The 13,820-nt window shown below is 40.2% G+C and overlaps 1 protein-coding gene across 1 annotated transcript in view; it reads right to left on the bottom strand.

Moving 5' to 3' along the window:
• acoxl (acyl-CoA oxidase-like) overlaps nt 1–11,199 on the bottom strand; it is a 45,995-nt gene extending 34,796 nt beyond the window's left edge. The window contains exons 1-10 of the mRNA XM_038960657.1: nt 10,973–11,199; nt 10,571–10,667; nt 10,363–10,449; nt 10,112–10,198; nt 9,733–9,831; nt 9,160–9,274; nt 8,969–9,055; nt 8,714–8,786; nt 8,405–8,537; nt 7,499–7,533 (exon numbers count right to left, since the gene is read on the bottom strand). Coding sequence (XP_038816585.1) covers nt 7,499–7,533; nt 8,405–8,537; nt 8,714–8,786; nt 8,969–9,055; nt 9,160–9,274; nt 9,733–9,831; nt 10,112–10,198; nt 10,363–10,449; nt 10,571–10,667; nt 10,973–11,127 — 968 coding nt within the window. The 5' untranslated portion in view covers nt 11,128–11,199. The remainder of the gene's footprint in view (nt 1–7,498; nt 7,534–8,404; nt 8,538–8,713; nt 8,787–8,968; nt 9,056–9,159; nt 9,275–9,732; nt 9,832–10,111; nt 10,199–10,362; nt 10,450–10,570; nt 10,668–10,972) is intronic.
• Between the last annotated feature and the right edge of the window lie 2,621 nt (nt 11,200–13,820).

The raw sequence follows: 13,820 nt of genomic DNA, 5'->3' as shown, positions 1-13,820 counted from the left end.
TTATTGAAATTGAAAGTGAATTATGCTGGTAAAGTCAAACGTCACAACACGTTCTACATCGCTCTGGTGACAAACACTTTTTGGCTCGTCTCCATTCATCCAGATGGCTGCGCTTTGCTACAACCAATAAATACCGGAAGGCACCCAAAAACACGGAGGAAGTGGGAGAACCTATTCAAGTAAGTAAATACATTTTTTAAAATGTAAAAAAGCTATGTATTATTAACTAGCTAGCTGGCTATAGTAGGCCACTTTGTAGGCTAACTCAGCTGAGCTGCTAGTAAGGTATCTAATTGACTTTACAAACTGTTTAGCTAATTTAATTAAATGTCATCAGCTAGCTAACTTCCTTTCAGCTAGCTATCTTAATGTAATCATTGTAAATTAAAAACACAGTCTCCAAATGCATTTGGAGATAACAGTCATGGAAGAGGGTGAAATTGCAGCTCCAGCTGTCAGTAAAGGTAGAGCGTAGGCATTGATCAGTTCAGTGAAGTATGGAATGGGAGAGTTCTGATAGCGGCCTGTGCGTGTCACGGGAGTGTTCAGTTTGTGGCAGTTGCGGGTTGCCTGTCCAGTAATCTGCTGTCTCGAAAGTGTCTGTTTCTGTGTTGTATGCTCAAATTAACATTTCCTTTTTGTCTAGTTGTAAGATCTCCCATGTGTTTTATTTGATTGGTGGGTGGGGACAGGACGTGTGTCACAAAACAGGAAACGTGTCCTCCATGTGCAGTAGTCTGCATCGGTATTGTGATTACCTCCCTCCCTCTTTCTATCTCTCTCTCTCTCTCTGTGTGGGGGTGATTTGGGGTGATTTTTGGGGATGCCAACCACAGAGAAAACCCTCCTCTTTCCGCCAACCCAAGCTCTCGCCCCCACATTGGAAACTTTAGCAGAACACACGCAACTCACACGTGAGGATGCACAAAAAACAGATATGGAAAAACAAGAGACTCCCTCAATAGGGCTGTCAAAAGAATGTGTGTTCTCGGAGGTAAACTAAATAATGCTCAATATCTATTGTTGTTTTCTTCCCAAATTGAGCCGTTTGTTCTTTTGTTGATATTCAGAAGCATTTTAAACATAATAGGAATTTAATGGAGTTGAGTCAGCTCTGAATGGAAAAAATAACCATCTACGTTGTTGTCACGCCTCACTTGAAGGTCTGGAGAATTTCATATTGCAAAAACTGTTTGAATGGTCCGCTTGCACCCAACGACAAGGTTTTGATTGGATGTTACATTTCAAGAACCCTCCCCCCACACTCCCGTAGAAGGGCTGCTGTGTGTTATGTGCGTCACTGTTTTCCGTCCGGGTAGGACACATTTTGTATAAAAGTAGGTTTCAAGTGCTCGTTTTCAAGTCATCAAGTGTGGCCGACAGTCTGCAATTTATATTTACTGAAAGTGAATTAGCTAAAGTCAAACGTCACAGCACGTTCTACACCGCTCTGGTGACAAACACTCAAAAGTGTCTGTTTCTGTGTTGTATGCTCAAATTAACATTTCCTTTTTGTCTAGTTGTAAGATCTCCAATGTGTTTAATTGAATTGTTACTCTTTTTCAGAATATCAACTATGTAAATCCATTTTGCAGCTTATCATATGGCATGCATCGCCAATGCAGCCATAGGCCTACAATATGATGGCATTACTGGCCTTATGGGAATCTGTAATCTGAAGCAGAGAATAGCTAAATTCACACATTTACATGTTGAGCTATATGTTCTCAATTTAAAATGATACCAGTAGACAATGTATATGAGGAAAACCATTTACCCGATTTTGTAGATTCCTTTTAAAGTGCTGACATACATTTTTGGGGGGGAAATTAGGCTACAGGAAATGAACATTACAGGTAACATATGAGACTAATTTTATTTCACTTATGTTGCTCCTACAGCACTAATCTGGTGAGCACCTTTGGAGCTCCGCCCAAGCGTGGGGGTGACTTTTGGGGATGCCAATTACAGAGAAAAACCTCCCCTTCCCCCCCACCCACGCTCTCGCCCCCACATTGGAAACGTTAGCAGACAACACGCAACCCACACGAGGATGCACAAAAAACAACAACAGATACGGAAAAACAAGAGACTCCCTCAATAGGGCTGTCAAAAGAATGTGTGTTTTCTGAGGTAAACTAAATAATGCTCAATATCTATTGTTGTTTTCTTTCCATATTGAGCTGTTTGTTATTTTGTTGACATTCAGAAGCATTTTACACATAATAGGAATTGAATGGTGTTGGGTCAGCTCTGAATGGAAAAAATAAACATCTACAGTGCATTCAGAAAGTATTCAGACTCCTTGACTTTTTCCACATTGTTACGTTACAGCCTTATTCTAAAATGGATTAAATTGTTCCCCCCCCCCCCCATCAATCTACACACAATAACCCATAATGACAAAGCAAAAACAGTTTGAGAAACTTTTGCAAATGGATAAAAAAAAAGGAAATAATCACATTTACATAAGTATTCAGACCCGTTACTCAGTAATTTGTTGAAGCACCTTTGGCACCGATTACAGCCTCGAGTCTTCTTGGGTTTGACCCTACACGCTTGGCACACCTGTATTTGGGGAGTTTCTCCCATTCTTCTCTGCAGATCCTATCAAGCTCTGTCAGGCTGGATATTTCAGGTCTCTCCAGAGTTGTTCAATCGGGTTCAAGTCCGGGCTCTAGCTGGGCCACTCAAGGACATTCAGAGACTTGTCCCAAAGCCACTGCTGGGTTGTCCTGTTCGAAGGTGATCCTTCGCCCCAGTCTAAGGCCCTGAGCACTCTGGAGCAGGTTTTCATCAAGGATCTCTCTGTAATTTGCTCCGTTCATCTTCCCCTCGATCCTGACTAGTCTCCCAATCCCTGTCGCTAAAAAGCATCCCCACAGCACCATGCTTCACTGTAGGGATGGTCCCAGTTGTCCACAGAGGAACTCTGCCAGAGTGACCATCGGGTTCTTGGGTCATCTCCCTGACCAAGGCCCTTCTCCCCTGATTGCTCAGTTTGGCCGGGCGGCCAGCTCTAGGAAGAGTCTTGGTGGTTCCAAACTTCTTCCATTTAAGAATGATGGAAGCCACTGTGTTCTTGGGGAACTTCAGTGCTGCAGAAATGTTTTGGTACCCTTTGCCAGATCTCTGCCTCGACACAATCCTGTCTCGGAGCTCTATGGACAATTCCTTCGACCTCATGGCTTGATTTTTGCTCTGACATGCATTGTCAACTGTGGGACCTTATATAGACAGGTCTGTGCCTTTTCAAATCATGTCCAATCAATTTAATTTACCACAGGTGGACTCCAATCAAGTTGTAGAAACATCTCAAGGATGATCAATGGAAACAGGATGCACCTGAGCTCAATTTAGATTCTCATAGCAAAGGATCTGAATACTTATGTAAATAAGGTATTTCTGTTTTACATTTTTTTTTTTTATTTGCTAATATTTCTAAAACCCTGTTTTTGCTTTGTCATTATGGGGTATTGTGTGTAGATTAATAGGGGAAAATAATTTAATACATTTTAGAATAAGGCTATAACCTAACAAAATGTGGAAAAAGTGAAGGGGTCTGAATACTTTTTGAATGCATTGTAGATAAGTCATGGAAGAGGGTGAAATTGCAGCTCCAGCTGTCAGTAAAGGTAGAGCGTAGGCATTGATCAGTTCAGTGAAGTATGGAATGGGAGAGTTCTGATAGCGGCCTGTGCGTGTCACGGGAGTGTTCAGTTTGTGGCAGTTGCGGGTTGCCCATCCAGTAATCTGCTGTCTCGAAAGTGTCTGTTTCTGTGTTGTATGCTCAAATTAACATTTCCTTTTTGTCTAGTTGTAAGATCTCCCATGTGTTTTATTTAATTGTTACTCTTTTTCAGAATATCAACTATGTGAGTCCATTTTCCAGCTTATCATATGGCATGCATCGCCAATGCAGCCATAGGCCTACAATATGATGGCATTACTGGCCTTATGGGAATCTGTAATCTGAAGCAGAGAATAGCTAAATTCACACATTTACATGTTGAGCTAGCTATATGTTCTCAATTTAAAATGATACCAGTATGACAATGTATACGAGGAAAACCATTTACCAGATTTTTTGGTTTGATGTGTTGCGAGGCGTCACTGATTTACACTGGATTCCGATCCCTCGGAAAACCCAAAATGGTTCTCCAGTAGATTAAGAAAGGTTCATCCTTTGTTTAAAAATTGCCTTTTTACAGACTACAACTTCTCATTTCCGACTAATTGAAAAGGAATTTTGTTTAAAGTGCCGCCCTTTCTTAAAACAAGCCATACAAAACTGGTTACAATGTCAGTTTTATCCTCCAGAATAGATAATAACAAATATCACAAATGTTATGGTTAAACTCAAAATATACTGACTAATAAAAAAACTATTATTTATTGAAATTGTTTTTTAAATTGTATTATATCTATTAATGATATTATGAATATAAATCGGTGGAGTTGTCACATGCAGTTATCGAAAATATGGGAATGTCTGCTCAATCCAAATTTACAACCAATTGATTGCAGCATTATCACAAAAATGGAGGAGGCAAGCGGAAAAGGGAGAAGGTAGGGAACTTGTTTGCCTGCCATATATAAAAGATACAAATTGAACTAGAAGGAATTGGCATATATAGAAAAATCTACCAGTTTCATCGTAGGACAAAAATGTTGACAGCTGCGCCATACAGGTTGCAAAATAAATGGGAAGAGATTTTTGATGTACCGATTCCATGGCACATGGTTTATGAACTGGTACAAAAAAAACAACACTTGATTCAAGACTTCGAGTTTTTCAATTTAAATTATTATGCAAAATTCTTGCCACCAACAGAATCTCACACAACAATCTCAGCTCTGTAGCTTTTGCTGCATAGAGACAGAATCACTAGATAATTTATTCTGGTATTTCCCCTATGTAGCTGGTTTCTGGTCACAGGTATGTTTTTAAAAAATCACAACATTCACTTAAAATTAACCTTACAAATAGCAGTGTTGGGCAATTTGGAAAGCCATAGTCAGTCAATAAATAATATTATAATATTCGTAGAAAAGGTTTTCATCTTTAGCTCACAATTTGTGGATACTATACGATTAGAAAGGTTCAAAATGTTTGTAAACCATCACAGCACAAATGAAAAATATATGGCACATGGAAACCAAACGAGGGTGGTCTATGGTGGTAGGTGGGATGGTCAGAGTGGCTGAGGGTTGGGATTAAAGAGCTTATGTTTGGTAATGTATTATTGCTATGTGACTGCTTTATATAAAAGTATGTATGCAAAATGTGTATGTAAAATGTACAGTACAAGTCAAAATGTTGGACACAGCTACTCATTCAAGGGTTTTGCTTTATTTTTTACACATTTTCTACATTGTACACCAAAATACATCAAAACTATGAAATTACACACATGGAATCATGTAGTAACCAAAAAGAAGTGTTAAACAAATCAAAATATATTTGACAAGTAGCCACCCTTTGTCTTGACAGCTTTGTACACTCTTGGCATTCTATCAACCAGCTTCATGAGGTAGTCACCTGGAATGCATTTCAATTAACAGGTGTGCCTTGTTAAGTCAATTTGTGGAATTTCTTTCCTTCTTAATGCGTTTGAGCCAATAGGTTGTGTTGTGACAAGGTAGGGGTGGTATACAGAAGATAGCCCTATTTGGTAAAATACCAAGTCCATATTATGGCAAGAACAGCTCAAATAAGCAAAGAGAAATGACAGTCCATCATTACTATAAGACGTGAAGGTCAGTCAATCCAGAACATTTCAAGATTTTTGAAAGTTTCTTCAACTGCAGTCGCAAAAACCATCAAGCTCTATGATGAAACTGGCTCTCATGAGGACAGCCACAGGAAAGGAAGACCCAGAGTTACCACTGCTGCAGAGGATAAGTTCATTAGAGTTACCAGCCTCAGAAATTGCAGCCCAAATAAATGCTTCACACAGTTCAAGTAACAGACACATCTCAACATCAACTGTTCAGAGGAGACTGCGTGAATCAGGCTTTCATGGTCGAATTGCTACAAAGAAACCACTACTAAAGGACACCAATAAGAAGAAGAGACTTACTTGGGCCAAGAAACACAAGCAATTGACATTAGACTGGTGGAAATCTGTCCTTTGGTCTGATTAGTCCAAATATGAGATTTTTGGTTCCAACCGTGTCTTTGTGAGATGCAGAGTAGGTGAACGGATGATCTCACATGTGTGGTTCCCCCAGTGAAGCATGGAGGAGGTGTGATGGTGCTTTTCTGGTGACACTGGCTGTGATTTATTTAGAATTCAAGGCACACTTAACCAGCATGGCTACCACAGCATTCTACAGTGATACGCCATCTCATCTGGTTTGCGCTTAGTGGGACTATCATTTGTTTTTCAATAGGACAATGACCCAACACACCACCAGGCTGTGTAAGGGCTATTTGGCCAAGAAGGAGAGTGATGGAGTGCTGCATCAGATGACTTGGCCTTCACAATCACCCAACCTCAACCCAATTAAGATGGTTTGGGATGAGTTGGACTGCAGAGTGAAAGAAAAGCAGCGAACAAGTGCTCATCATATGTGGGAACTCCTTCAAGACTGTTGGAAAAGCATTCCAGGTAAAGCTCGTTGAGAGAATGCCAAGAGTGTACAAAGCTGTCAAAGGCAACAGGTGGCTACTTTGAGGAATCTATCATCTAAAATATATTTTGATTTGTTTAACACTTTTTTGGTTACTACATGATTCCATATGTGTTAGTTCATAGTGTTGATGTCTTCACTATTATTCTACAATGTAGAAAATAGTAAAAAAAATAAAGAAAAACCCTCGGATGGGTTCAACAAAATAATAATAATAATAATGAGGTTCTTTTCATTATATTTAACTTATGTTGCTCATACGGCACTAATCTGGTGAGCACCTTTGGAGCTCCACCCAAGCAAGGCATTTGATTGGTTTGATGTGTTGCGAGGCGTCACCGATTTCACCGGGTTCCGATCCGTCTTTAGCTGATTTCTGCAATGGAACTTCCCCAGGCTTACTGTTTACGGAAGCCTGGTTCGCGACGAGGCTAGCGTGGAGCTAACCCATCACTTCTATCGGCTTTATGTAAACGTTCCACATTATGAAAAGTGCTATTGTGCATGAGCAGGAATACAAAAGACTACCACTAGAATGACTGTCAGAACCTTTTCAGTTGAAATACAACGAAGAAAATCATATAATTCCGATCTCAATCACATCCATTGCATATGTGCATACATGCATTTGTCAAATGAAATGTAAAAGCAACTCATTTTAAGTTAATGTGGGATGTATGGGAGCGTCAGAAGTGCACTGGGGCGGGCAGGTAAACTAGAGGTTAAAATGTTGCTGGTTCGAATCTCCAAGCCGACTAGATGAAACATCTGTCGATGTGCCCTTGAGCAAGGCACTTAACCCTAATCGCTCCTGTAAGGCGCTCTGGAGAAGAGTGTTGACTAAAATGTAAATGTACTGTACCTGTGGCTGTAACGCACTGCAATGATGAGGCCCAACTGTAGGTGAGAAAAACAACACAGAACAGCGCTGATGCTACATGCCTTTATCTCTAGGTACAGCTTCAGTGCAAAATCATATTTTGCAAAATCATATTTGTTTTGTGTAAAGTTCTTACAGTTCCAAAAACAAAATCATAAGCTTAAATATGAAACTGTGTTTATTTGAAACTGTCTATGGACCATAATGTATTATTTTATTTCAATTAAAAAGACAGCTGCAAACTTTGTACAGGTTCAAAGACTAAGTTACTGTGAACCATAGCCTATACACACTGATAAGATCAGTCCAAAAGAACACCATAGACATAATCTGGGCCAGATCTATTAACAGCTCTGATTTCTATGCTTCTCTGCTCTCCCCAAGCTAATAACAGTTCATCATATTTTGAAGCAGCTAGATCTGTTTTAGCAACTCATTCAGAGTATGACAATTCTATTTTTGCAACCATCCAACATCACCAAAGGGTCACCTATGGTCAGAGCTTTGTATGATTGTCTCTTGGTTACCTGCCAGACTTGGGACACAACATGGAATTCAGTCCAGTCATTGGGTACACACAGCAGACTATGACGCCAACCCATCTGGCCTAGATTTACCCAGACTGAGGCCCATAATCCACTCAAACTGCAGATGACTGAGCTGATTTCTCTCATTAGAATAGCATGTAGAATATAAAAGATGGTGTAACAAAGGCAGTGTTATGCTTTGTCCCTATGATGGTGTTTAGGGAGGTAACGTAAATCAAGACTGCCCTCTAGCTGTCACTAACCATCACAGTAAGATGGTAAACATGGTTAAAGCTAAAGACAGCTAATCAGTTGACATACACTAGCCTAAATCATAGTGCACATGGCCTTGTAAACTCACCTTCATGGCAGCTATGGCCTGGACAGTGAGTCCCAGCCTGGTAGGGGTGAGAGCAGCCAACATGGCGTTAAAACGTTTGCTCTTGTTCTGGATAGGAGAAGAGTACAGCCCATCTGCTGACACACAGCCAAACCTGGAATTGGAGGGTCATAAAACACATTGATGCTGCATACTGTACACTGTACACAGCTAAGAATAATTTAATTGAGGACATATTCCAATAATGTCTGGAATGCATTCAACTTCCAAAGGCAGTTATAGAGAACTGTTTAATGACCCGGCTGTGGAGCACATGTACAGTCCACTCACTTGCTGAGCAGGTTCGTCCTCGGTATCCTGACATTGTCGAATATCAAGATGCCATTGTCAACCCCGTGTAAGCCTGTGACAACACACACAGCATGGCTAAGTTTCAAATGTTCAATGAAAATCCACGTATTAATACACAACGGTGTGCATTTGTGACAAGAATGATTGTCTCACAGCATCATATTCATGTATTTGTCATACAGTTGGAAGAAGAATACTGCTTAGATGAAAAACAGGCCATTGAAAACTAGCTACCTTCTTTGTGCTTCATGTCAATGGCTGTCACTCCAGGATTCATGACTCCATGTCGGTCTCGGATTGGAACAATAAAACAGTGAGGACCTATGGGGATGAATAAAACATTTTAACACACATTAGTAAATGCACAGGGGCTGTTGCTAAACACAATCCATAGCAGACAGACTGTTGTATTGAGTGAGTCCCACCTTGGGAATCTCCATTGATGATGAGCTGAGCGAATACAGAAGCGTAATTCCCCTTCATGGAGTTTCCGATGTACATCTTCTGGGCATCCTCACACGGTGTGTGGATGATGAACTCCTGAAGGCCAAAAGAGGAATGGATAACTAAATATGATGATATTGATGCTTCTTTTGGACTCAATGAGTACAGGGATCAGTAAAGAAAGGCATGAAACACAGACGAAGAGGGAACATACTGTATGTACTAGATATGACCTGCACATTTCAAATACATATTGACGTAGTTTTGTAACACAATATTATCTAGTCCACTGTAATACGGACCACGTACAACAGACTATTATTTTGGGTATGTGGTATATTGTCCTCTGCACATAGTGTAACTAATTATGATACACTGTAACTAAAGTGGAATTTCATCCTAACCCAACTGACTGGTACAGTTGGTCCATGTTGAGTGGTGAAAAGAGGCCAATGCCGTGTTGAACCAAACGACTGTCCATCAGCTCAGAATTCCGCATGACCTCAATGGTGTCACTTGATTCGTGAGTGTGTTATGCATATTATTAAGCTGACCTGTGTAGATGGCTCGTAGCAGGCCTCTGTAAGGATTCCCCGGACGTTACTCCCATGACCCCTCTCTGTCATGGCAAACATCCCAGTGAACTCCGAATCCTGACAGAAGTTACACCCAGTCATTCAACCAAAACAATTAGGATGATGATTTGACAAAGAGTTAAAAATTAAAGGCTAAATCCATTGTTGTATCAGATAAATAACAACATCAAATGGCAATATGTGCTGTGGATGAATGAATGTGTATGGCGGAAAAAGCTATATACAAGTGCATGCATGGTATGAATGTAACGACAAGAGGCAGACATTGAACAGAAGCTGTAAATGATCTGTTATATTACTTTGCATGTGAGCTGTGTGAGTGGCAGTGGACACATACCGTAACCGGGAGATACCATTTTTTCTTCTGACCAGGGCTTCCAAGGTTTGTGACTGCACCACCAAACAAGCCACAGACAACACCCAACTGTGGACCAGAGGGGAGAACACCAAAGAGCACTGTACAGACAGCGAGTACACACAGCCGACAGTGTAATCATACATGGATTTGGTTATTTGGCTATGTAAATAAATGCCTATGACAAGCAGTGTGTGTGTGTGTGTGTGTGTTGGAGAAGTCAATTAGCATACCTTTACTCCAGTGGACATATCTGCAGAGCATATCAGTTCCGTGATACCCAAGCTCTTGGCTATGAAGCCTGGTTGTTTCTCTTTCATCTAAAACCCCTCAAGACATAAAAACTCAGTTTCATAACTGAACAACACCCAGACAAACATTTGCAATGAGTGAGGTGTAAAATTGGTATCAGTTGAGGGGTCTAAGACTGAATTTGTTCACCTGATCTTTGAGGTGATGTCGCATTAGTGGCCTCGTTAAGATATACTCCAGTCTCTCCACCGTCAAATCTCTATTCTGGTCCAACGTGAGACCATAACTGTAGAATAAAGATGTATTACATTTTAGTATGTGACAGAATTTAACATGAACATTGAACTGAAAATGAACATCGCAGCGGGGAAATTAGCATTATTTTAATCCAGATGTGCGCGCAACAGCTGGCAGCCGCACAAGCCCTTTTCATAAAGCGATGGCATCGTGACATGATTTGCCAACCGCTGAAAACTGTAGATAGATACGTAAAAGAGCATGTCCTTAAACCTTAGCTACCACAGGATTAAGTCGTGATGATCAACATATGATAGAAAAGTTGGATAAAACCACCAGTAAGAGATCACGAACCTGCTAGTTCGAAAGGGCTCGCCTTGGGATATTTCTTCACGAATATGATCTTTGGTTTCCCAAAATTCACCATCGAGGTATCTTGCAAGACTACTTGGAGTAGATTTGTCAGCCATTGATGTCTCATATGTCCTCTCTTGTTGGGAAATATCCATTGTCAAGCGGAGCACACAGAACACAACCAGACACAACTGAAGATTGTCACTTTCACTGTCAACTTCCGCGTCCGGATGATGTCACTCGATGTGTTGCTGAAACGTGTACAAAATGATACATGGTTGCGATTACACAGGCAGCCAAATTCTGATAGTTTTCCACTAATTGGTCTTTTGACCAATCATCAGATCTTTTCACATGAGATATTTTTCAGAGCTGATCTGATTCCTCAAAACATCAATTTGTGTTCTTTTTTCATTGGGCTGTGTACACGCAGCAGTATCATACGTTTTTTTAATGTAAAATGTCTCTGTCAGCAAAATGAGAGAGAAAAGTGTTTGAGACAGACATGTAATGTTTATACTTGCCCAGAACTTGCTCATAAATATTGATGTAGTGTACGTGTATAGGTAAATGGGAACAATATAATCAACGATTCAATGAGTAAAAAAATATTTGCATGTAATGCACTGCATCATTTCATTAATGTCTCATCATAAAGTGCACTGAAACCAAGTCTGAAACCCAGGAATTTAAATTAAATTATGTTGTGTGACTTACACTCACTAGATGTCAGCAGAGAATAGACTATAGCCAACAAACTGCAAACACTTGAGTAAATGCGGGATACAAAGTATATTGAAAGCAGGTGTGGTTCCTGAGTTAATTAAGCAATTAACATCCCTGGGCAGGCCATTATTTAGACTACCATGGCCTGACCCCATAAAATGTAAACCACCTCAGTCACCAGATCTCAACCCAACTGAACACTTACGGGAGATTCTCGAGCTGTGCCTGAGACAGCGGTTTCCATCAACAAAGCACAAAATGTATCGTGGAAGAATGGTGTTGCATCCCTCCAATAGAGTTCCAGACACTTGTAGAATCTATGCCAAGGTGCATTGAAGCTGTTCTGGCTCCTGGTGGCCCAATGTCCTATTAAGACACTTTATGTTGGTGTTTCCTTTATTTTGGCAGTTAGCCTCTACCATATGGTAGAGGCTATGTGAACGCAGAGGTAGGTCTACTCTATGTTACAAAAACAGTCTATTTTTTAACATGGTATTTCTTGAGCTACTAAAATAAATGTATGTATGTGTAATGCTTGACTGTCCACAGCGGATATTAATAGATTGATTATCTGATTGATTGACCAATTAACAGGGTGGTTGATTAACCAATATCTAGATATGTAGCTAGTAAAGATGCTTAGGCTTCATTTACACAGGCAGTCCAATTTAAGATATTTTGCCAATTATTTGCATATCTGATACCACAAGAGTTTGGTGGCACCTTAATTGGGGAGCACGTGGTAATGACTGGAGCGGCATAGGTGGAACGGTATCAACAACAAACACATGGTTTCCATTCGCTCTGTTCCAGCCATTATTATGAGCCGTCCTTCCTTCATCAGCCTCCACTGTCTGATACCTATCTGATCTTTTGCCTAATGTGTAAACGGCAATAACAAAATCATGGAATCTGATCTTTTGAATCCTGATCCTCCATATGTTGTCTCTGTCTGGATGCTAAGATGTGATTATTGCTTTTGCGCTGAAGTTTTTTGTTGTTGCACTTGACCTGCAATAACTTTTTTTTTTAAATATTTTAACCAACAGTTTAAGGAAATTGCATCTGTGTGCTACTAGAAATCTGTATATAATGATGAGATGCTCATGTCTCCAGCTTAACAATGGGAGTCGTTGTCTTGAAGGCAGGTGACAAGCTTAGGTCCAAAATAAGCTCATAGAAATGCATTGGGTTTATTTTGGCGAGAGTGAAACCTCTCGCTTTGCCTCTTCCTCTCTGGTGCTACTTCAGAGGTTACATCAGTGTGAATGTGCACATCGGTCACATGTAAAACTGATTGTGTAGATCAGATATAGAAAGAAAATAAGATTTGGATTCTTAGGGTGGCTGTGTAAACACAGCCTTAGTCCCACGTTATGTAAGTACCAATGGCAAACAACTAAAACATTATCAATAACAGGTAGCCTACAGTGCATTTGAACATTTTTGTTCTATATTGTACCGACTGGATATAGACATTCTTTTCACTAAATCAAAACGGGTTTCACGGATAATGGAAATTATCAACTAAGGGAAGAAATGGTGCAATCCCCAGTGTAGGCCCTCATACAGCACAAATATCAGACAATATATACCGTATCTATGGTGAATATCGCAATGTATACCGTATCTATGGTGAATATCACATCAGTAGGCTACCATAGTCTTAGTTTTTGAAAATTCCCTGTTTTGATTGTCACTCTTTACAATTAAGAATTTATGGAACGTTTTACTTTCAATTTAGACAGTCTCATCTTGGTCACCTTTTCCAAATGGAATAATTCTATTTGCTTTGAATCTAGTATTGTATGCATTGCAATCCAAGGGTTTTATTGCGTGCAACTGGTCACATTGCTGGCCTGCAGTAAAGTAGGTTACCATATGATCTCTCAGGTGTTCTAGCAAGGACATTGAGCATATGATTATTATAGTTTGTCATGTGGCATGTCATTTGTAGAACTAGACTTTTTGACACATTCCATTACTCTGAACTGAAAAGTACAACATCTTACACAGGTTGTTGGTGGCACCTTAATTGGGAAGGACGGGCATGTAGTAATGGCTGGAGCGGAATAAGTGGAACGGTATCACCATCAACGCATGGTTTCCGTATGTTTGACAT

The sequence above is a fragment of the Salvelinus namaycush genome, chromosome 22, assembly GCF_016432855.1.
Source record: "Salvelinus namaycush isolate Seneca chromosome 22, SaNama_1.0, whole genome shotgun sequence".
Taxonomy (NCBI): domain Eukaryota; kingdom Metazoa; phylum Chordata; class Actinopteri; order Salmoniformes; family Salmonidae; genus Salvelinus; species Salvelinus namaycush.
The sequence above is the reverse complement of the archived record's forward strand: the minus strand, read 5'-3'. Positions and strand labels throughout refer to the sequence as shown.